At 66.2% G+C, this 22,346-nt stretch overlaps 6 protein-coding genes across 10 annotated transcripts in view; 2 read left to right on the forward strand and 4 right to left on the reverse strand.

The window, feature by feature from the left end:
- Positions 1-1,410: 1,410 nt before the first annotated feature.
- Positions 1,411-2,926, reverse strand: TIMM29 (translocase of inner mitochondrial membrane 29). Its single transcript, XM_049810929.1, has 2 exons — positions 2,846-2,926; positions 1,411-2,334 (listed from the first exon to the last, which is right to left on the reverse strand). The coding sequence occupies exons 1-2, from the start codon at positions 2,907-2,909 to the stop codon at positions 1,694-1,696; spliced, it is 705 nt and encodes a 234-aa protein (XP_049666886.1). The 5' UTR covers positions 2,910-2,926; the 3' UTR covers positions 1,411-1,693.
- A 79-nt stretch (positions 2,927-3,005) lies between these two features.
- YIPF2 (Yip1 domain family member 2) lies at positions 3,006-5,409 on the forward strand. The gene is made up of 9 exons (XM_049810923.1): positions 3,006-3,098; positions 3,323-3,367; positions 3,656-3,795; positions 3,941-4,021; positions 4,100-4,187; positions 4,280-4,396; positions 4,538-4,698; positions 4,775-4,957; positions 5,040-5,409. The coding sequence occupies exons 2-9, from the start codon at positions 3,337-3,339 to the stop codon at positions 5,181-5,183; spliced, it is 945 nt and encodes a 314-aa protein (XP_049666880.1). The 5' UTR covers positions 3,006-3,098; positions 3,323-3,336; the 3' UTR covers positions 5,184-5,409.
- A 126-nt stretch (positions 5,410-5,535) lies between these two features.
- CARM1 (coactivator associated arginine methyltransferase 1) lies at positions 5,536-13,474 on the reverse strand. Of its 3 annotated transcripts, none has more exons than XM_049810922.1 (16): positions 13,295-13,474; positions 10,509-10,634; positions 10,278-10,384; positions 10,073-10,177; positions 9,065-9,175; positions 8,623-8,800; positions 8,374-8,464; positions 8,177-8,258; positions 7,980-8,065; positions 7,775-7,864; positions 7,533-7,670; positions 7,060-7,149; positions 6,847-6,959; positions 6,618-6,695; positions 6,450-6,518; positions 5,536-6,365 (listed from the first exon to the last, which is right to left on the reverse strand). In XM_049810922.1, exons 1-16 carry the CDS (start codon positions 13,437-13,439, stop codon positions 6,229-6,231), a joined length of 1,746 nt encoding a protein of 581 aa, XP_049666879.1. In that variant the 5' UTR covers positions 13,440-13,474; the 3' UTR covers positions 5,536-6,228. The 3 variants fall into 3 exon arrangements, with proteins under 3 accessions (XP_049666879.1, XP_049666877.1, XP_049666878.1); XM_049810920.1 differs by lacking the exon at positions 13,295-13,474 and adding an exon at positions 11,876-12,580; XM_049810921.1 differs by having other exon boundaries at positions 6,450-6,695.
- Positions 13,475-14,784: 1,310 nt separating this feature from the next.
- C9H19orf38 (chromosome 9 C19orf38 homolog) lies at positions 14,785-17,883 on the reverse strand. Of its 2 annotated transcripts, XM_049810926.1 has the most exons (9): positions 17,645-17,883; positions 17,039-17,146; positions 16,633-16,932; positions 16,415-16,495; positions 16,207-16,293; positions 15,825-15,852; positions 15,626-15,669; positions 15,476-15,513; positions 14,785-15,326 (listed from the first exon to the last, which is right to left on the reverse strand). In XM_049810926.1, exons 2-9 carry the CDS (start codon positions 17,067-17,069, stop codon positions 15,210-15,212), a joined length of 726 nt encoding a protein of 241 aa, XP_049666883.1. In that variant the 5' UTR covers positions 17,070-17,146; positions 17,645-17,883; the 3' UTR covers positions 14,785-15,209. The 2 variants fall into 2 exon arrangements, with proteins under 2 accessions (XP_049666883.1, XP_049666884.1); XM_049810927.1 differs by lacking the exon at positions 15,825-15,852 and having other exon boundaries at positions 15,192-15,326; positions 17,645-17,882.
- A 51-nt stretch (positions 17,884-17,934) lies between these two features.
- Positions 17,935-22,047, forward strand: TMED1 (transmembrane p24 trafficking protein 1). Of its 2 annotated transcripts, XM_049810925.1 has the most exons (4): positions 18,797-19,008; positions 19,400-19,497; positions 19,583-19,787; positions 20,643-22,047. In XM_049810925.1, exons 1-4 carry the CDS (start codon positions 18,850-18,852, stop codon positions 20,859-20,861), a joined length of 681 nt encoding a protein of 226 aa, XP_049666882.1. In that variant the 5' UTR covers positions 18,797-18,849; the 3' UTR covers positions 20,862-22,047. The 2 variants fall into 2 exon arrangements, with proteins under 2 accessions (XP_049666881.1, XP_049666882.1); XM_049810924.1 differs by having other exon boundaries at positions 17,935-19,008; positions 19,583-20,753.
- A 34-nt stretch (positions 22,048-22,081) lies between these two features.
- DNM2 (dynamin 2) overlaps positions 22,082-22,346 on the reverse strand; it is a 36,195-nt gene continuing 35,930 nt past the window's right edge. Inside the window, exon 21 of the mRNA XM_049810916.1 lies at positions 22,082-22,278. Coding sequence (XP_049666873.1) covers positions 22,242-22,278 — 37 coding nt within the window. The 3' untranslated portion in view covers positions 22,082-22,241. The remainder of the gene's footprint in view (positions 22,279-22,346) is intronic.

Raw genomic sequence — 22,346 nt, forward strand, 5'->3', positions numbered from 1 at the left:
CCCCCACCTCCCCTCCCCTCTCCCCCCACTCCCTTCCGCTCCTTCGCCCCCTGTCTCCCTCCCCGCTCTTGCCAACCAATCAGCGCGGCGCGATCGGCCTGGCGCGGTCTCGCTCCCCGCCGCAGCCAATGGGGGGAAGCGGGAGAGGGGCGCGCGGAGGCGGGGAGCGAGGCGCGTGCCCCAGGCGCCGGCCGCTCGCGGAAGGAGGGCGGCGAGCGCGCGCGGGCGCGCCAGAGGCGCGCGCTCTCCTCTCCCCCCCCCCCCCCTTCCCCCCCCCGGCGCATGCGCAGTGCCCGCGCCACTGCGGCGAAGGGGAAGGGCGGCGGGGGGGGGGGGGGGTCCACGGGGGGGGTCCGGGGTCCCCAGGGCAGGCAGGGCCCTTAAGCAGCCAGATGTGCGTCAACACGAGGTGATTTTATCGAATTTTGGGGCTCCTCTTGCCCCAAAGCCCTGGTTTACAGCCCAGACACCCCCCCCCCCCCCAAACCCGTGGTGGGGGCTGAGGAGGCCGCGCTTAACCCCCCTCGTTACCCTCCGGCTTCGTGACGGAGAGACCCCCAAACTGCGGAAAATTTGCAAACAATGGGGAAAAAAAGAAACAGCAACGGAGCCCCGGTGAGCGCCTGGCGCGACGTCATCATCATCATCATCCCCCCCCCCCCCCCCCCCCCGGAAATCGGGGAAAAAAGGGGCTTTTGGAGCCCCAAAACGGCGCTTTTCCAAAGAGCTCCAACCCGCGAGGGGAAGGGAGGGCGAAAAGCGTCGATTTGGGGGGCGAAAAGAGGAATAATTAAGCCCGAGTAATGAACCAACCGCCAAGGGCTGCCGCTCGTTGGCACCGGCTATAATTAGCAGCTCCCAGCGGTGTTATTAATTATGTCGGAGACGCGTGCGTGTCCCCCAGCGTTCCCAGCGCGGCTTAATTGCCGAAGGAAATTAAAGTTTAACGAAGCGGGCCCCGATGGCCGTACATCGCCGCCGTCTCCACGGCAACGTGGGACCCCGGTAAAATCCCCGGTGCTTGCCAAACCCCCGTGAATCCCCCCAAAACCTGCCAGCTGAGGCGGTGGGGTGTTTTTTGGGTGGTTTTAGCCCAATTTCTACGGAAATTAAACATCTGCCAACTGGTGGAACCATTTCTGCCGGTTTTAGGGTCAGGGTGGGGGGTGCAGCCAGGGGCAGGGGGGCTGGAAATACATCAGCGATGGAGGGGAGAGCCCCTCGGTATTTAAAAATATAAATAGAAATAAAATATCGATATAAACCCATATAAATACATCAATTAAACATCACAGTGGGGAACCGTCACCTCACTACCAGTGATAAATAACTCATGGGGGGGGTGTGGATGCGTCGATGTCTTAATGAACATCTTAATGAATGCCTGATCGATAATTAGGGAGGCGCATGGAGAAGAAGAGATGCCTTAATGTCTACAATTAATAATAAGACGCCTTAACAAATGCCTGGTGGATAATTGGGGCGCAGAGACTCATCCCTCCAGCACGGTTGACCCCACTCAACCCCCCAACGTGTCGGTTGGGGTAGATCCACACGAATTCAGCCACGTTAACGAGTTATAAATGAGAATTAAATAAATGCCAAGTTACAAACGACAATTCACCAGTGTTAACGAGTCAAACACGCCGCCCAGTGCCAGCGGTCCCATTTATGGATCCCCGGCGTCGCCGCCTCACCGCGCACCCTCGGCGCGTGCCGGTGCCGCCGCCTCACTCTCAGCGCGCTGGATGTCCTCCTCGGTGAGGGTGACGGGCCGGAATTTTTCCAGGAACTGGCTCTCGTTGCGGTGGGAGTGGAGGTGGTGGGGGCTCATGTGGCGCAGCCGGGCCGGCAGCGCCCCGAACTCCTCCTCGTTGACGTCGCAGTCCCGCAGCCGGGCCCCCAGCACCCACCAGCGTCCCCAGAACCCCACATCCAGGAGGCGACCGGGCAGCTCCCGCCACCGCGGCCGTAAGTGCGGGCACTGCGCCGGGTAGAGCGCGGCGTCGGCGGCATGGGGGGCTTCGTAGACCACCGCCAAGAAGAAGAAGTTGCGGTAACGTAACCGGCCGGCCTCGCGGCATCGCAGCAAGCGTTGGACGTGCTGATCGGCGGCAGGGCTGCGGGTGCCGGGGGAGAGGAGCAGCAACGTGCCGGCCGCTTCCACCGTCGCCGCCTCGAAGGATTCGGCGCTGGGGACGGCGGCGGCGCAGGCGGCCGCCCCCGCCAACCCCGCCAGGGAACCCGCCGCCATCCCGGGACGGCGACGAGCCCCCTCCGCCGCCTCCCGCACCGCCGCCGCGTAGTCCTGCAGCAGCGCCCACCACCAGCGCCCTGCCGGAACCGTCAGCGGGGGGGGGGGGGGGGCTGGGCCTCCCCTCACCCCCTCTTTGGTCGGGGCTGTGTGTTCCCCCCCCCCAGCCAGGGGGCCCGGCTGCCCCCCAAGACCCCCCCGTTGAAGCCAGGGGTGTGTGGGTCACCCCCCGAGACCCCCCATTGGACCCAGAAGGGCCCAGGCTGCCCCCCAAGACCCCCCCCAGCTGAAGCCGGGGGTTTCGGGGCTGCCCCCCCCCTCAAGTCCGTCCCCCCCCAAACTCAGGGCTCCCGGCTGCCCCCCAAACCATCCGTCCCCAGTGAACCCAGGAGCCCTTCCTGCCCCCCCCCAGACCCCCTCACTGACCCCAAGAGTGTCGGGGTGCCCCCCCCGACTCCCCCCCCGTTGCTCTGTTCCCCCCCCCGACCCAGGGGTGCCCCGGTCCCAATCGCCCGCGCCCCCCCAAGGTCCCAGCCCCCCCCCCAATTGCCTCCGGGTCCCCCCGTTGTCCCGGTCGTCCCCCCCCCTCACCGATGCGACTCTCCGCGAGGCGCCCCCAGAGGCCGCGGCCCCCCCCGGCCGCCGCCGCCGCCATGACCGGAAGCGGGTCCCACCGGGACGGATGAGGCGACGGACCGGGCGGAACCGTCGCGGTGGGGGGAACCAAGTTGGCGGGGCGAAGGGGGGGGGAAGCGGGAGAGGGACGGACCGGGAGGAACCATCACCACAGCGGCGGGGGGGGGGGGGGGGGGGAAGGAAAGAACCACGTCGGCGGCGCCGGGCGGTGAGCGGGGACCGGGACACCGGAGCCGGGGGAGGGGGGGGGGGAACACGACACCGGGAGCACCGGGCCCCGGGGACCTCGAGGGGGTTTTGGGGGGTGCCAGGGCCGGGGATCCCGGGGATCCGCGGCCTGAGGCGGGGGGGGCGGACGGACCGGGCCGGTGCCGGGGGGTCCCGGTCCCGTGGGGGGTCCCGGTACGACGGCGGTGCGTTTTGTCCCGGCAGCGAGAGGCTCCGCCATGGCCGCCCCCGACGACCTCCGGTTTCAGGGTGAGTCTCGGAGGGGTGTCGGTCCGGGACACCCCCGTCCCGACCGGGGACCCCCGGTCCTGCGGCCCCCCCCGCCTTCCCCGGGAGCCCCCCGGCCCTGATCCCCGTGCGGGCACCTCGGGGGGCCTCCAGGCCCCCCCAGCCCGTGTCCCGGCAGGGTTTGGGGGTGTCCAGTCGCCCCCCCCCCCCAGCGCTGCGGTCGGGGCAGGTTTCCCCCCTTCCCGGTAAGGGGACGGGGGGCTATCGGTTCCTGCCCCCCCCCCCCCCGACCCTTCTCGCCCCCCGCAGAGTTCGAGGAGGCGGCGGAGCTCCTGTCGGCGACCCCCGACGCCGCGACCCCCCGCGCCGGCGAGGAGCGGCCCAGCCACGCCGCCGTGACCGTGGGCCCCGAGGAGGGCGAGCCGGGGGATGACACCGACACGACGGAGGTGAGAGAGACGGAGGGTCCGTGTTCCCCCCCCCCCCCCCCCCCAAGAGCAGACCCCCACCGAAAGGGTTGGGGGGAACGGGCTTGCTCTGAGCCCCTGGGCTGCAGCTCCACCAACCCCGGCTCATCCCGCTCCCCCCACGCAGCTCCTGGGTGGGCAGAGGCAGCCGCGCAGCTTCTGGACCTTCGAGTACTACCAGGCCTTCTTCGACGTCGACACCCACCAGGTAACGGAGCCCGTTGGCGCAGCAGCTGGCACCGGCGTCCGCCGACCCGGCTGAGGTTCCGCCTTCGTTCCCTGGTAGGTGCTGGAGAGGATCAAGGGCTCCGTGACGCCGCTGCCGGGGAAGAATTTTGTGCGTCACCGCCTGCGCAACAACCCCGACCTGTACGGTGAGAGTGAAGCGGCCGCAGCCGTCCCCGCTGCCGAACCCCGGCGCTGCCACCGTCGCGGCTCCTCGCTGACGGCGTGTCCCCGTCCTCAGGTCCCTTCTGGATCTGCGCCACGCTGGTGTTCGCCCTGGCCGTCAGCGGGAACCTCTCCCACCTGACGGAGAAGCAAGCGTCCCCCACCTACCACTACAGCCCCCAGTTCCACAATGGTGAGGGGCCGGAGGGTGCCGGCAGTGGCCCTGCAGCTCGAGGAGGGGGGGGCTGGACCCCCAGATGGTGCCTGCCCCTGGGACCATCACGGGGACCCCAGCCGTGCCCTAACCCCCTCCTTTCTCCCCCACCAACCCCAGTCACCATCGCTGCCACCCTCATCTACTGCTACGCCTGGTTGGTGCCGCTGGCGCTGTGGGGGTTCCTGCGGTGGCGGCAGAGCCACGGGGCCGGTGCCTACAGCTTCTTGGAGACTGTCTGCGTCTACGGCTACTCCCTCTCCGCCTACATCCCAACCGCGGTGAGTCCTGGGGCAGGGAGGTCCCCGGCTTTTGGGGGACGGGACACGTCGGGGTGACGGGCCGCTGTCCCCGCAGGTCCTGTGGCTGATCCCGGCCGCCTGGCTGCAGTGGCTGCTGCTGGCCGTGGCTGCGCTGCTCTCGGCATCGGTGCTGGCCCTCACCTTCTGGCCGCTGGTCCGTGCCGACGGCCGGGCAACCGCGCTGGCCGTGGTGGCCGCTGTCGTCTCCCTGCACACCCTCCTCGCCGTCGGCTGCAAGGTACCCGCTGGTGGCAACTGGGAGGGGGTATCCCTGGGGGGTCCGTGCGTCCCTGCTGCCATGGTTTTTCTTTTCCTTTCAGCTCTACTTTTTCCAGCAGCCGCCGAGCGCCAGCCCAGCCCCTTCACCGTTCCACACCACGGTGGGGGCCGAGGGGCTCCGCAGCCATGCACCGCAGCTCCCTGGCACCAACATCTCCCTGCCGGGCACCCACCCTGCGCGGTGAGGGGACGTGTCCCTGGATCGAGGGGGAGCTCCCGGCCGTGGCACCGAGCCCCTCGGAAGGACGTGACAGCGCTCAGTGCCTCTGCTTGGCCCCAGGGCAGACGGGGGGGGGGTCCCCAGCTCCCCTGTGCCGGGGCAGCGCCGGCTCTGGCTCCTCTCAGCCTCCAGCTCGTCTCTATGCAAACTGACCCAAATAAACCCGGGGGCATGTCCTCCCCTGCACCCCACTGCTTCTCTCCTGCTTGGGGGGGACAACACCCCAAAACCACCCCGGGGGGGGGTAGGTCAGCAGGAGCTGGGGAGCGATCCGTGCCGGAGCTGGGATGCGGCTGTGGAAGCCAACAGGGGCGCGATCCTTCGAAACCCTCCCGTTTATTCAGTACTACAGCCGAAAAAAACAGCAGATCCGCTATTCCTATGCAACAGCCCGGCAAGGGGCTGCCTGCCCCCAGCCCTTCCCCGGCACAGGGGGTCTCCCCCCCCCGCAGCCGCCGCACCCCTTGAGGGGAAAACAGGAGAGAGGAGTTTGGGCGCCGAGCGCAGGGACGCGAACCGACGCCAAACGCACCGCCGTGCCAGGGAGCCTTCCAGAAAGGGGTTTGGCCCTGCCCGCGCTGCCCACGCTGCCTGCTCCAGCAGGCAGGGACGGGGCCAAAAGAGGAGCTTTTGGTACATTCAAGCCTTCCCCCTGCGGCATTTTGCCCCCCACTCCTCGCAGGGTGGTTATGGAAGACGGCACCCATGCGTCGTGGGGGCTGGTGGCTCCAGCCATTCGTTAAAAAAACAAAACAAAACAAAACCAACAACCAAACAAAACCCACCCCCACCCAAAAAAAAAAAAAAAAAAACCCCAACAAAAGAAACCCCAAAAACCCCCATCCAGGTCCAGTATCGGCGAGCGGAGCGCGGGCTGGGCGGCTTTGTCTATCATAGGAGGGTCCAAAAAAATCCTCCTGGGTGGCCCCCCGGGCTGGGGGGGTGGGCAGGGGGGGGCGGCGGGTGCTCTTCATTTGGTTTTCCTGGCGCTGGCAGTCCCGGGGAGCCCCTTAGCTCCCGTAATGCATCGTGTTGGTGGTGATGGACATGGGGGAGGCCATGGAGATGGCGGGACCCCCCATGGTGAACTGGCTGTTGAGGGGGTAGTGGGTGCTGGAGCCGCCGCCGCTCTGGCCGCTGGAGGAGCCTGGGGGGAGATGGGTGGGTCAGGGGGGAGATGGGGGGGTCTGGAGGGCTCCCAGAGAGGGGGCTGGGTGTGGGGCGGGGTTACCTTGGACGATGCCTGTGCTCATGATGGAGCCCATCCTGGAGTGAGTGTGGTTCACGATGCCGGTGTTGGCTGTGGAGGGAGGGGGGGGGGGGGAGCAGGGTAAGGTTGGGGGGCTGCTGTGACCCCCAACGGGTGGGGGAGTCTGTCCCCCCCCAGCCCCGTACTCACCTAAAGGGATCAGGTTGTTGTGGCCAACGTTGGAGCCGCCGGCGATAACGCTGCTGAGGTCGTACGCCGCGGGCATGCCTGCGCCGGAGAGAGAGGGCAAAGGGGTCAGGCCCCCACCCCAAAACAGGGTTTGCCCCCCCTCCCCGTAATCCTGTAACGCCCCTGGCCGGGGGTTTTGGCATCACTGATACGGCAGATCCCCCCCAGACCCCGACTCGCTGTTACCCACCGGCCACGGCCATCCCCGTGCTCATGTTGTAGGTGCTGCCCGTGTTCCACATGTTCTCCGAGGGGGACGTGTAGTGGGAGCCGGGGGGGGGCGAGGGGGTTGTCCCCGTGTACCTGGGGGTGGGGGGGAGCAGGAATGAGGCCTGGGGGTCTCATTGGGGACCCCACTGACCCTGCTCCCCCCCCCTGCCACCCCAAGCCCCCCTGGCGCTACCTGAAGAAGGGGTTTTTCAGGTCGAGGAGGTTGCTGGACTTGGAGCCGGTCTGGTCTACCTGAGCCACGATGCTGATGTCGTAGCTCTGTCTGGGGGGGGACACACACGGGCCGTGAGACCCCAAACTGCATCGGGGGGGGCAGGGAGCAGACAAGCCTGGCCCCCCCCGCCCCGACTTACAGCCCCCAGAGAGTACCAGGAACAGCATCAGCATTTGGGTCACGGCCGTCCCCACTGCAAGCTATAAATACACTGCCAAAACTGGGGCAGGGCCCCCTCCCCGGCCCAAACTGGGGCAGGGCCCCCCCCTCTGCCAAGCCGCTGACCCCTCCCCCCCGCAGCTATTCCGGGTGCCAGCACGAGATGCCAAGGGACGTGACATAACCAGATCGCGGCTGGTGTAGCCAAAGCTGGGACGGCGGCTCTGGCAAGGGCCCGGCTGCGTGGTGGGCCCCCCCCCCCCGGCTCTCACCTCTTGTTGGCGATGAGGAGGCAAGTCCCTGAGAGCGTGTCGCCGGCTTTGGCGAAGAGCGGTGACTGGAACAGGCACCGGACCTGGTACCAGTGGGTCAGCGGCTCAGTGGGGGCTGTTGAGAGCCACACCGTCATTCTGGGGAGGGGGGGGGAAGGAAGATGATGTGTTGGGGGGGGGTGGGGTGGGGTGTGTGAGGCACAGCCCCGACCCGCCCCCCTCAGAACCCCCCTGCCGCATACATGGAGCCGATGAAGGCTACGTCGAACCAGAAGGCCAAGCCGTGGACCAGCCCCGAATGCAGCATGTGGAACTTGAAGGGGATTTCTATCCTGGAAGGCAAAGCTGAGCCGTTGCAAGGGGGGGTCAAGGCCCCCCAGCACCCTTGGGTGCCCAAAGGCTTGGGGTGGGGGGGGCTCAGTCAGGACCCTCCCAGCTGCCACCCACCTGTGCAAATCGCCTTCCTTGGCTTCTAAGAAGTTCACGGTGTATTTGACTGATTTGGCCATTAAGATCCTGATATCGAAGGTGTCCTGGGGGGGTGGGGAAGGTGGGGGTCAGCGGCCAGGACCCCCCCAGCTCACCTCGAGCCCCCCCAGTGGTTCCCCGTCCCCCATCCCCCCGGGGACTTCAGGGCCACTCACCACCACAGGCTGCCTGAAATACTCATCCACGGCCGCCCCTCGGAGTGCAGAGAGGTCGACGCCATGGAAGGATGGCTGGTACCTACAGGAGGGGGGAACATACAAACACGTGAGGGGGGCGGCTCCGGCCCTGGCCCCCCACCATCCCAGGGCAGGGGAAGGGGTCAGGATCATCCTCCCCCCGGCACCGGACTCACCAGAAATTGGCCTTGGTGAACTGCTCCATGTAGAGCTGCTCGTCCGTGAATGGGGCCAAGTGGACGTCACCGATCGTCGGGAACATGTTCCCTGGATAGGGGAGCGGAGGATTTGGTTGAGGAGCGGGGGGACAGGAAAGTGCCTGCTCCCCCTCCCTGGGCTCGCAGGATCCATCAGACCGGGAAAGAGGCCCCTCGGGGTGCTGCGAATCCCCCCCATCCCCACCGGTGTGCTGCCCCAGCACTCACCGCTGGGTTTCAGGTACTTCTTGGCGTGGAGGTAACTCTCCAGCATCCGCTCGTTGAAGAGCATGTAGCCCATGGGCTCGGAGATGATGATGTCCACCTGCTCGGGCAGCGAGACCTCCTCCACCTTCCCCGGAATCACCACGATCCGGTCCGTCAGGTTGTTGCTCTTCACCAGTACCTACCCCAGGAAAAAAAGGAGGATGTTCAGCGGGGAGAGGAGTTGCCCCAAAGCACAGGGGCACGATACCAGGGACGTGGTGGGAGGCAGAGCCCTGAACTGCACTTGCCCCGGCATTCCCAGTGCCGTCATCCTGGCGCTACTGGGTTGTACTGGGGTAGGGGCACGGCTCAAAGGGGGCGTGATCCGAGACGGGTTTGGCACGAGACCACCGCACTTGGCAAAGCCACGAGCTGCCTGGTGGTGGGCACCGGGGCTGCTCACCTCCGCGTGCTGGGCCATGGTGCTGGCTTCCACCGCATAAATCTTCCTCGCCCCGGCCTGTGCCGCGAAGAAGGAGAGGATGCCGGAGCCGCAGCCAACGTCCAGGACGATCTGGGAGGGAGACAGTGCGGATACAGTGAACCATCGGCACCGGCTCTGGAGGTAGGGACTCATCCCATCTGGCTCCCGGCATCATCGTCCCAGAGCCAGGATCGGGGTCTTCTGCCTCCAGTCTGGGGCACAAAAGGACGGGGAGACCCAGGGACCCCAAGATTTGGATTCCCAAGAAGGAAAACCAAGGCGGCGGCACCGGCCCAGCCCCTCCTGGGGAGAAAACAGCCCCTCACCGCAGCTCCGATTACAAACAGGCTTCAGAGAAGGAACTAACTCCAGCAGGTCGTTACCCACCCCCTGGAAGCTCTGGTAACGACCCACGCGCCCAGAGCCAGCTCCGCTCGGCAGCGGGACCCAACCGCAGCGTTTATACCACCTCGGCACTGCACCAAATCGCGCCCGGACCCACGGCAGCTCTGAGGGCTCGGCCCCGGCCGCTTCCCAGTGCCACAGGGAAGAACGGGATTAAGAGCGCCGTGGCTGAGCCAGCGAACGGCACCCAAGCGCCCAAATCCTCTTTGATCCTATATATAACCCCCCCCGGCCCCGATTAGGGGGATCAGCGGTGCCGGTGCGGGAAGCCGGCCGCGCCCCAGTGCTGGCGGCACACGGCTCTTGGCCACTGTCCCTCCTCCCGCTGGCCGCGCACTCACAACCAGCCGTGTTTTTGGAGGACTACTACAAATAAAACCACGAGGAAGGAGATGGGAAAGCACCGGAACACATTAAAAGCGGGTGAAAAAAAGGGAGGAAAGTCCTAATCAAGGCGCCTATTCCAACTTTGGCATGTGACCACCCTCCCAGAGCTGGAGACAGACACCAAAAGGAGGCAGATTTCACCAAAACTATTGTACAGGCCGGGGCAGTTAAAGGGGGGGAGGTCGCCCGGCTGACCTTGTCTTTGAAGTCGCTGTGGTTCTGCAGGATGGCTCGCTGGTAGGTGCCCGTCCGGACGTAGTCCTGCATCATGTTCTGCTGCTGGGACAGGTACCCGTAGAACTGGCGGGGGGAGGAAACAGACAGACGGACGCGGATGTCACCGGGGACGCCGTGGCCAAACCCTTGCCGGCGGTTGTGCCCGGCCGGAGCAGCCCCTCACCTGGAAGTACTGCACGGCCGAGGATTCCTCCGTCCGCTCGCTGAAGACCGAGCGCTCCGTGTTGTGGCCCCGGCAGTTTTTCAGGATGTTATAAAAGGAACAGAAATCTGGAGAAGATGGAATGGGGGGGAGGGGAAGACTTTAGCCCGGGGTGGGGGGTAAGGACGGGACAGGGGCACACGAGGGTCCCGAAGAAGCCAAACCGCCCCCTCCCCGGGGTGGGGGACTCACCGTTGGGGGTGGCGAACTGGATGAGGACGCTGTTGCAGCCCAGCGTGATGATGAAGGACTGTTTGCCCACGCGGCTGCACTCAGTCTCGCGGGACACGGAGCACTTGAACACGCAGACGTCTTCATCTGGGGTGGGGGGGAAGAGAGAACACGGGGGGCGGACGGGTTAGAGCTGGGCAAAGCCCCCCGCCAACCCCACCGGATCGTGCCACGCTGGTGGGGCTCAGGTCAAACCTGCATCCCCTCCGTCTCCCGCAGCCCGGCCACCCCTTCCTGCCCTCCCTCATGTTAGACGGATGCCAAGGGAGCGGGAGAAAACATAATTAGCCTAATTAACCTCCACGGCGTTGCAGCGGGGGGAGACAAACCCCTCGTGCGCGGCCAGTGGGGTTTATGGGGCTTTTAAGTGGCCAGAAATATGGATCGGTGCCACTGCCCATTGCTGCCGGGACAGGGACCCCCCCACGGCTCTGCGGGGACCCCCCTGGCTCCGGTGAAGCCGGGCGATGCCGTGAGGAAGAACGAGGGGAGATGGACCGAGCTGCCCGCGGCCAAGCCGGGAGCGGCACCGGCCACCCCAGCCTCCCCATCGCGGGCACCGCTGGCGTCCGCACCGGCCTCCCGCCGCGGGCATCGCGGCGTTCCCTCGTTAGCCGCTTTGAAGCCGGGGAGCGGCGAGCGGGTAATTAGCACCTCCAGCCAGCGCTGCCTTTCTCACGCGGCACCCCGCCGGAAAAACCAAACGAGCCGCTGCGGCAAAACCTGTTTTTCCCCCAGCATCTCGCTGCCGGTCCCTCTCGCCCTGGCAGCGCTGGGCAGCCCTGCCTGCTGCCGGCCAGGCTCCCGGCACGTCGTCGCTCCGGATCGGCCACGCGGTGCATTAAGTTGCCCGATTAATTGGGAGTGACGAGAGGGAAACGAGCCGGAGGGGCTTCCAGCTCGACCCGCCGCTTCCAGCCCCCAAGGAGACCCCGGCAGGGCCGCGGCAGCACCTGCACCGAGCCCAGCACTGCCCACGGCGCCGCTCGGCAAAGCCATTAAATGCAAATTCCCGCCAGCCGCGTTAATCAGGCTGTCAGCCCGGGCCTCCGGGCTCTTTGTGGCTGATAAAAAAGGGCCGGCAGATGTGCCGGCGGCCGCCCCGGCGCTGAAAGGGCAGCGAGAGACCCCCGGCCCCGGCCACACAAAGGCTTTTCTGGCAAATAACTGGAAAAGGGGGACGCCGGCCAGTGCGGGGCAACGAGCTGGATGCGGCACGAGGATGCGGCGAGGGATGGAGAAGCCGCGGAGCCGAGGGTCGGCGCCTCGCGGGGCCGTGCTGGCACGAGGATGGCTCTTGGCGCCCGCCAAAAAAACCCGTTAATAACCTTCAGGCGATGGAGGCTCCAGGCGAAGCTTCGCTCTCGCCGAGGGGAGCGGGTCCGGCTGCCCAGCCGCTCGCCGCCAGCGTTCCACTCTCCTCCCGGTTGAGGAGCCACGCCGAAGCTTCGGCAGCCGGCGAGGAAACCCGGGCAGAGAAAGTGCCGGGCCGGCATCGAGGCGGAGGCAGGATTTGCCGCGGGCTCGGGGATGAGCCAGCCCCACGTGCCTCAGTTTCCCCCTGCCCCATCCCACACCGCAGGCGAGGTCTCCTCCAAATCCGGCGCAGGACGGGGCCGCTGCGCCACACATTAATTACTTGCGCCGATCAATTAATTTCACCTGAGCGGGTCATTAGCAGGGAGGGGAGGGAAGGGGGTCTGGTCGTTATTCCCCCCACGACGGTCCGGTTGTAAAGCCGACGTCTCCGCCGGTAATCACGTGAAAACCGGCCGGGCGTGGAGGCTCCGGCAGCACCGGGCCGGCACCGGCGCCGACGTATTCCCAAGATTCACCGAGCACAAAGCGCAGGAGCCGCCGGATTGGGGAAAGGGGGTGGGGTGGGGAGGAAAACCCCCCCCAAAAGAATAAAACCCACAATTCTTGGCGGAGACAAAGAAAACTCGGTCCGACACCGCGCCCGCCGGCCGGGCGGCGGACACCCCGTTAACGACTTCGTTAACGGCCACCGGAGCGAACCCCCCCGGGACGGGACGGCCGCCGCGGCGCCTGGAAGGTCACCAAATTCGGGCTATTTCAGGCAAGGCGAGGTGTGTGGGGGGGGGGGGGGGGGGGGGGGGGGGGCGAGCTGAGAATTAACTTTCCGCAGCCTCCGGCAAACGCCCGGTGGGACGGGGGAGCCCCCGCCTCGGCCGAGCCCCCCCGGCTGCTGCCGCCCTTTTGATGGTTCGGGGGGGACGGACGGGACGGGACAGGGCACACGTGGACACGACGGCGCTGGTACCCCCCAAATGACACGGACCCACTGGCCCCCAGTGTCCCTGTCTCGCCCGAAAGCCCCCCCCTCAGCCCCCAGCCCCAGCATCCCCCCAAGGCTCCACCAACCCCAAAGCCCCCCCCCGTTTCCCCCCCCAGCACCCCGTCACCCGCCCGGGAGGGTGCCGAGCCAGCCCTCCCCCGCCCAGGTCCCCCCACCCCATCTAAGCCCTACACCCCCAGCCCCCCCATAGACACCCCCAGCCCCCCCAGACACCCCCAGCCCCCCCAGGTCCCCGTACACCCCCCACCGCATCTCAACCCTCCAGCCCCCAAGCCCCTGCACCCCCAGCCCCCCCCGAGCCCCCCAAGTCCCCGCACCCCCCTACACTCCCCCCCCCCGGGCCCCCGCCCCCTCCGGCCCAGCCCCCCCGTATCTCACCCCCCCACCCCCCCGCCGGCCCCGGGCCGGTCCCGCCGCCCGCACTCACGGCCGTAAAGCGCCAGGCCGGCGCTGTCGGGGCCGGTGCGGACCTCGAGGCGCAGCGGCTGCTGCTCCTGGTGCCGCTGGATCTCGCCGTTGGCGTCCCCGATGGTGAGGAGCCGCACGCCGGGGAACACCGACACCGCGGCCATCTTGGAGCCGCCGCCGCCGCCGCCGCCGCCCCCCCCGCCCCCGCCCCCGCCCCCGCCGGCACGCCCCCGCCCGCCCCCGGCCACGCCCACCCCCCGGCGGGCGCGGGCAACGCGACCCCTGGCGGCCGGCGGCCGCGCGGCGCCGCCACCGGGATCGCGATCGGGGAACTGGAATCGGGACCGGGACCGGGGTCAGAGAAAGGGATCAGGATGGGGACAGGGACCAGGGACTGGGATCAGGATCAGGGAAAGGGATCGGGACCACGAACGGGACAGGGATCACAGAAAAGGATCAGGATTGGGACCAAGGATCAGGGAAAGGGATCGGGGATCGGGACTAGGGAAAGGGATCGGGACCAGGACCAAGGATCAGGGAAAGGGATCAGGATCAGGGAAAGGGAACAGGATCAGGGAAAGGGATCAAGATTGGGGATCGGGACCGGGACTGGGATCAGGACCAGGGATTGGGACCAAGGATCAGGACCGACCAAGGATCAGGGAAAGGGATCAAGGATCAGGATTGGGAACAGGACCAGGGATCAGGGACCAGGGATCAGGGATCAGTGACAGGGATCAGGGACCAGGATCAGGATCGGATCAGGACTGAGATCCAGGATCAGGGACTGGGATCGAGACCAGGATCAGGACCAGGGACTGGGATCGGGACCAGGGATCAGGACTGGGACCAGGATCAGGGATCAGTGACAGGGATCAGGACCAGGACAGGTAGCAGGACTGAGACCAGGATCAGGGATAGGAATCAGGACCAAGATCCAGGATTGGGGCCAGGACTGGAATCAGGAATTCGGGACAGGGATCAGGACCGAGATCCAGGATCGGGGATAAGGAACAGGGACTGGGATCAGGATTGGAACTGGGATCAGGACTGAGATCCAGGATCAAGGATAAAGGAAAGGGATTGGGACTGAGATCGGGACCAAGATCCAGGATTAGGACTGGGGACAGGTATCAGAGACAGGGATCAGGGACAGGGACCAGGACCGGGACCAGGATCAGGGGCCAGCACCAGGCAAAAGGCACCGGAGACCAGGTACCAGCACCAGGGACAGGGTACTGACACCAGCACCGAGGACTGGCACCGGGAACCGGCACCAACTGCAGGCAATGGGCACAGGGAAAGGGGCACTGGCAGGGGAACCGGGCGCAGCACCAGGCATTGGTACTGGCAATGGCACCAGCCACAGACAACTGCCACCGGGTACCGGTGCCGGGAACCGGCCAACGGGCAGAGACAGCACTGGATAATGGGCACCGGGCACCGCACGGCACCACGTGAGCACCAGGCGCTGCCGGGCCACGCATGCAGGGTGACATGGCACCCACGTCCTGCACCGGCACCTGGCGGCAAACACCTTTATTGTAACCAGAGCCGGCTCCAGTGCCAGTGGAGACGCCCCAGCACAGAGTCACTGCGATCTGGGGCGCCCAGCCCAGCTCTGCCGCTTGCCCACCATCTCCCCGGTGGCAAAGGTGCGAGGAAGAGGAGGGCCCTTTGCCGGCTCTGGTGTTGAACCGCTGGCGGTGCGTCGGCACCTCTCCCGTGCCAGGGGTCTTGTGGGCAGCTCCGGGAAGCCCCCGGCATGTCCCCCAGCCGGCGTGGTGCCGCAGCATGCCGGCGCCTTGCCGACCTTGACTTCACGCAGCCCCTTCCCTCATGGTTGGGCCGGGGGCTCCTCGTGCTCCCTGGCGGAAGGAGGAGCTGGGCTCTGGTGCCGTGGGGAGCGCCGGCAGACACGGCCCCGCCGGGGCTCATGCCAAGGACCTGAAGGTGCTGAAGTGGGGTGCCGCAGGGGGGGACGCCTGGGGGTATCTCTGTGGCGACACTGGGGGTGTGCCGGTGCCGTCGGCGGCTCCTGGCTGCGCATTCTTGCCAGGGGAGGGGGGGAGGGGGGAAGGGGTGGAGGTGAGCCAGGGTAGCCGCTGGCAGCCGGACGAGCCCGTGCCACTCCAGCAGGCGGGCAGACCCCAAAACCAACCCTGGGTGGGCACGGGACCCCCCAGCCGCCCCCACTCACCACGCTGATGGCGCAGGTGCAGTTGTCATAGGAAAGCTCTGCGGAGAAAAAATGGGACGGGGATGGTTTTAGCGTGCTGGGGACTGGGGGAAGCGGTGGCACTGGCTGCTGAAGGGGCACAGCCCGGCACAGGGTGGGTCCGAGCCTTACCGGTGGTGGGGTACTGCGTTTCCGTCCAGCAAGACGCCTGCTGCCTGCAAAAACAAAACTGGTGGCAGCGTGGCGGGCAGGGGCGCGTGCGGGCAGGGAGGAGGCAGCGGGGAGCCTGGCACTGCGGCTCGGCTGGGGTGACCCAGGGAGCTTTCGGTGCCCGTTTAGCCGTGGCGGCGCTGGCTCCGAAAGCTCTCACCTCTTTGCCCGCTGTCTCCTGGCCTCAACTGGCGAAAGAGAAAACAGAGACGGGTGGAGGCGCAGCCAGGCTCGGACACCAGAGCTGCACAGTGATGCTGGGGCGGGGACCCAGCGGGTGCCTTAAACCTGGTTCTACCCAAACCACAACCCCCTCCAGGGGTTCCTGCTGCTGGTGACTCGCCCAGAGCCGGTGAGGACCAAGAAGGGATCTGCCTGACGGCACCAGCACCGGCACCCTCGCCCCTGAGGCAGCACCGAACTGTGTGCCACCCCAGTGGGGACATCTGAGGTGCCAATCCCTACCGGCACAGCCGGTGCTCCCCGGTTATGGGCCCCCACCAGCACGGCCACACCAGCGAGAGTGCCCGCACCCTACACACCTCGACAGGCCACCACCACCGCCGCTGCCAGCAGCAGCAGCACCAGGACGGCCACACTGATGGCAACTGGGAGAAGCCAGGAACGATCTGGAAGGGGAGAGAGAGCGGGGGGTCACCCGCAGGGAAACCCCTGGCATGACCACAGAGGACCACTGGGAACAAGACACTGGCGCTGTTGCCGAGCCGGGTGGGTCCCCCGTGCCGGTACCTTGCCGCAGAGTGGTGGAGGTCGGCAGAGGACGGCCAGTCGGGGCGGTGGTGGGAGGATGACAGCCGGCGTCACCCGAGGCTGGTGAGAAACACGTTGGGTTTGGTTCGGCAGCGGCCCTGGCGCACTGCGGCCGCTGCACTGCGGCGGAGCCCCTCATGGCTGTGGGGAGGGGGTGCCCACACCCACTGCCCCCCCCGGCGTCCCACCACCCGCACCGTTCACCACAATCTCCATGCTGAATGCCGACATCTGCCAGGCGCTGCCGTTATAGCTCCGGTACCTGCACCGGTAGCACCGGGAGGCCAGTGCGGTCCCATCCAGGGTGAAATCAACCTTGTGCTGACCCGGGTTGGCGGAGACGCTCTGCGCGGGGAAATCAGCGCCTGTTGCAAAGAGCTCGAAGGTGCTGCCGGGGTAGCTCCGCGGGGCGAGGCAGATGATTTTCGGGGAACCCCCGTCCTCTTGGAAGAGGAGCCCGAGTGGCGGCGGGGAGAGCCTCGGCGCTGCCATGGCTCCTGTGCGAGAGGGAACAGGGAGCCGGATGCGATCGTCAAGGGACTGGTGCGGTGGTGAATTCTAGCTCGGCCAACCCAAGCTCAGGTGGAGGCAAGGACAACATACCCGCCACGAAGAGGAGAAACTCCAGCCTCATCCTCCTCCTCTCCCTCCTCCGGGGTCTGGATCAGGGACAGCCCCGTCAAAGAGACCCCGAGGCGCAGGAGCTCTCCGCTGAAAAGAAGAAGGAGTATTTTGCTCAAAATGAAGTTTCATCACCCAGGAAGGAAATGACAGAGTCCCCAAGTACAGACCAGGGTTATTTTTTTCCCCTGTTGCACAGAAAAGGCTTTTTCCACCCAATAATCAGAGCAACGCGAGCTTGTGTCTGTGTGAAACCTGCTCCTGCCTGACACTGGACGTGATTTCCTGGGCTCACTCCACAATTATGACAATGATATTGTCAAAAAAGAGGTGTAAACAGGACGTAACGAGGCGTCACTTTGGACTGACACCCAACCAGGACCCTCACCCAGACCCTCGACAAGGTCGGACGGCTTGAAACAACTCCTGCAGTTTTTCTTTGGCACGTCTAGCTCCCAACGGTGCTGCCGGCCTCGGTGGCAATCGCTTTGCCCGTTAATGAAAAGCAGCTGCCCACAAGGTGGAATGGAGCCTGGCGTGTACAGCGCTTCAGGGCAGGAAGCGACCAGCGAGCCTGAGGAGACGCACCTCGTCAGGGCTGACGATGCAGGCGCAAAACGAGGGGCCGTTCCTGGAGTTGCTGATCCTGAGGGACGTGACCGTGCAGGCTGGCCCGGGGGCTGTTGCGTGGGGAGAGGAGGGGCACAGCCGGCGGTGGGGACCGCGTGCCGGATGCGCCCGCCTGCTTGGTCCACGCCTGCTTCCTCTTGCGGTTGTCCCAAAACCGCGAGGAATCAGGGCCGAGAGGTTGGCCTGGGGCTGGGGAGCGGCGGTGGTAGGTCGGCTGCGGCCCTGCTCCTCCGTTTCCCCAGGAGGGTGAGGCCGAGCCCTGGGTTTGAGCCAGGGCCCTAGCTGGGGAGCAGCCCCACACCCTGACATTGCTCACAGAACCCCCCCAGTCTGCTCCCCGGCCCCTCAAGCTGTGCCAAGATCTCCCAAATCTGCCCCTAAGCACCTAAATCTGCCTTACGCCCTCCCCAGATCATCCTCAGGGACTACCCAATCCACATCTAACCACCCAAATTTGCCCTGGGACGTCCCAAATCTGCCCCAAGACCCCAGTCCTGCCCTAGGGCCCCCCCAGAACTGCACCTCAATACCCAGATCTGCTCCAGGCCCCCCTAAATCTGCGCCAGCCCCCTAAATCTGCCCCAGGAGCCTCCAAATCTGCCCCAGGAGCCTCCAAATCTGTCTCAGGGCCCCCCAAATCTGCACCTAGCCACCTGAATGTGCCCCAAGGCCCCCCAAATCTGCCTCAGGACCTCCCAGATCTGCCCTAGGGTCCACCAAATCTGCACCTAGCCAGCTAAAGCTGCCCCAGGAGCCTCCAAATCTGCACTTAAACACCCAAATTTGCCCCAGCCCACCCTCATCTGCCCCAGGCCACGCCGCGGTGCATTGTGGGAGCCCTGCTCCCCTCAGGGAGCGGCCGCGGCCCCCCGGGCTGAGGGAAAAGATGAGGGGGCGGGCGCTGGTCCGCGCCGGCCAATGAGAAGTTAGAGCGCCGGGCGCCGGGAGGGGAGCAACCAATTAGCGGAGAGGATTCCGGGAGAGGCGGGGCAACGCTGCCGTTCGCCAGGACCCCGCCCCGCGGGCGTCCGAGGCGCTGCCTGAAGCCCCGCCTCGCCGCTCCCGCCTCAGGCGGCCGCCGCGGACAACCCCGCCGTCCGCCCGGGCCCTGTCGGCGCACCGCGGCGGGGCGGGGCCTAGCTTAAAGGCGCCGCGCGTCGGAAATGGCGGCGCGGTGGCTGTGGCTGCTGGCGCTCTGCACCGGGCCCGCCGCCGCCCCGCCGCCGCCCGACGCCGAGGTGACGTTCGTCCTGCCCGCCGGCCGCCGGGAATGCTTCTACCAGGGCGCGCCCGGGAACGCCTCCCTGGAGGCCGAGTACCAGGTACCGGAGGGGGCGGGGGCGGAGCTATACCGGAGGGGGCGGGGCTTGCACCGAAGGGGGAGGGGCTTGTACCGGGCCGGTAACGGGAGAGCTGGGCCGGTAACGGAGGGGTTGCGGCCTGGGGGGGGGGGGATTGGACGACGACGGGGAAGCTGGACTGGAGAGGAGGGGGAATACCGGGAGGAGGAGGAGGAGGGGGGGGAGCCGGTACCGGGGGGGATAACGGGAGAAGGAGTTGGGGGGGGGGGGGGAACCGGTACCGGGCCCATAGGCAGGTGTGGGGGGACGTGGGGCCCAGGGCTGGGCAGGAGCGGTGTCCCCGGTACTGGAGGGGTGTCCCTGGTACCGGAGGGGTGTCCCCGTTACCGGTGTCCATCCCCGGTTCCGGCAGGTGATCGGTGGGGCCGGGCTGGACGTCGACTTCTCCCTGGAGAGTCCCTCGGGGCTGCTGCTGGTCAGCGAGTCCCGCCGCTCCGACGGGGCGCACACGTGAGTCCTGACCGTCTCCCGTCCTGTCTCCTGTCCCGTCTCCCGTCCCGTCCCGCTGACCCCACTCTCCTCTCCACCCTGGCAGCGTGGAGCCCACCGAGGCCGGCGACTACAAGCTCTGCTTCGACAACTCCTTCAGCACCATCTCGGAGAAGCTGGTGTTCTTCGAGCTCATCTTTGACAGCACCCAGGAGGACGAGGAGGAAGAGGAGGAGGAGGAGGAAGGCGACGGCTGGGTGGAGGCGGCGGAGCCCGAGGACACGCTGGACGTCAAAATCGAGGACATCAAGGTGGGGATGAAGTTCGACGAGGCCAAGCGTGAGGTCCTGCGGCTGGGCCGGTATCCGTACTGGCCGGGGATGAAGGCATCGGAGCCACCCCATGGAGGAGGAAGAGCCGGACATGAGCTGGCAACGCATGCCAGCAGCCTGGGAATTCAACTGCCTCCCGGGTGGCATCACCGGCAGCGTGGCCAGCAGGGCAAGGGAGGGGATTCTGCCCCTCAAGTCGAGCAAGAACCCCCCCGGCAGTCCTGCGTTTGGATTCAGCAGCGCTGGGTTGATGGTTGAACTCGATGATCTTAAAGTTCTTTTCCAACCTAAATTATTCCGTGATTCTGCTCCCAGCTCTGGGGCGCTCAGCAGAGGAAGGAGAGGGACATGCGGGAGCGGTTCCGGAGGAGCCCACAGAGCTGATCCGAGGGCTGGAAGAGTTGGGGGTGTTCAGCCCGGAGGGGAGACGGCTCTGGGGAGACCTTCTTGCACCTCGCGGCGCTGCCCAGAAAGACGGGGACAGACTCTTTCGGCGGGCTGGCAGCGCTGGGACAAGGGGGAAGGGGTTTCGGCTACAAGAGGGGCGATTCGGCCCGGCTCTAGGGAGGAAATTCTTCCCGCCGAGGGGGGTGAGGCCCTGGCAGAGGCTGCCCAGGGAGGGGGTCGATGCCCCGTCCGTCCCTGGGACCCTTCGGGGCCGGGCTGGCCGGGGCTCTGAGCACCCTGGTCTCGGTGAAGACGGCCCCGCTCGTGGCAGGGAGGGTTGGACGGGCTGAGCTCCAAGCGTCCCTTCCCACCCAAACCGTCTCGGGATTCCCTGAGGAGGCAGCGGAGATCGGCACGTCCGACCGGTGCCTCCCTTTCTGTCCCCAGGAATCTATCGAGACCATGAAGAGCCGCCTGGAACGGAGCATCCAGATGCAGACGCTGCTTCGAGCCTTCGAGGCCCGAGACCGTAACCTGCAGGAGAGCAACCTGGGCCGGGTGAACTTCTGGTCGGCCGTCAACCTGGGCGTGCTGGTGGTGGTGGCTTTCCTCCAGGTCTACATGCTGAAGAGCCTCTTCGAGGACAAGAGGACGGTGCGGACGTAGATGGGGGTGAGGGTGGGGGACACACACACGGGACTCGGCTCCCTGCCGGGATGGCGTCGGAGGAAGGATGTGCTCCCCTCCGGCTGCTGCTGCTCCCTCCCGGCGGGGATTAAACCTGCCCAGCTTTGTACCGCAGTGTCTTGGAGCCGATGCGAACCCCGGGGGGTGGGGGAGGTTTGGGGGCGAACCCCCCCCGCATTTTGTCACTGAAGGGCCTTGAATGCGCATCCCGGAGTCTTTGAGGAAGGAATGCGTTTATTGTGGGCCCTGTGGGGAGTCATGGGGACGAGTCTCTGGGATCCTGAGGTGGTTTATAGGCTCAGCCATAGCCAGGGGCTGGACAAACTCCTTGGAATTGCCTCCACCAGGAGGGAAAAGGGCCCCGGAGGAGCCGGAGCTGGGAAGGACTTTGCTCGGGGAGAGGGTTCCCCACTCCTGCAGCATTTATTGGGTAAGATGTGGACCCAGCCCTGCCCGCTGGCTCCGATACAGCATGGCCAGCACCATGGAGATGGAAACTGCTGCCTGGAGGCTCACCACGTGCTGGAGCTGCTCTCCCAATGCCGCTGTCCTGCAGCTCATCCAAGCATCTGGGAAGGACCCGCTGAATTCCTCCAGCTTTGGGGGAAACCGGGACTTTCCTCAGCCAACGCAGAGCCAGGATTCCCCCGCCCAGAGTCTCGCTCCCTGCGGCTCTTGCAGATTCAGGGGTGCAGGCTTGGCCCTCCCTCCACAGGAGGCATTGGAACAGAACCAAGATGGCCATAAGGAGCAGATCCAGCCTTAAAAATGCCCAGAAAAGGGAATTCAAGTGGCAAATGTCGCTCCTGGTGCCCGTAAATGGGGGGGGACGACATTGCTGGGCTGGGAGAGAGACGGGGCAAGAAATACTCCAAAATCGGGGCGAGCGTTGGACGCGCTTTATGTGTCAATGCCCCTGAAAAAAACACACCGGGGATGTCCACGAGGGGAGGGCGAAGGGGGAAAATCCCCGCGGCAAGGGCAGAGTTCCCCCTAGCTTTGCCGATGCAGCATCAGCGGGAACTGGAGCCAGTCCCAGGCTGCGGGGGGGGTCATTATTAATCCGCTAAATCACAACCTAGGCAAGGTGAGGGCAGCAGGAAGAGGCTGGCCCGGCTTGGGGGGGCTTCTCGGCGCCCTGGAAGTGGGAGTTTTCACACCAGAGTGAAACGCCGCAGTCCCAAGAGCCCTTTTCCAGTCCCGAGGTTGCCGAAAGCTGCGGGGGGAGAGGCCTCACGTGTCCCCGATGCCTCGTCCTTTGCCCCCGGTGTGGGGCTGTGTCCTGGCCCCCGGCTGAAGGCGTCTGCTCGGCTTTGCAGTGGTGGGATGGGGGCGTCGGAGCAGCGGGGCCGGTGGAGCTCAGAAGGGCCGAGGCGGCGCAGAGGGAGCCGGTCTCCTGGTGGTAGGGGAGGAGAAAAAATAGAAAAAGAGCATTTAGAAGGATCGGAGCTCCCCTGTCTGGGG

This window comes from Accipiter gentilis, chromosome 9, assembly GCF_929443795.1.
Source record: "Accipiter gentilis chromosome 9, bAccGen1.1, whole genome shotgun sequence".
NCBI lineage: Eukaryota > Metazoa > Chordata > Aves > Accipitriformes > Accipitridae > Astur > Astur gentilis.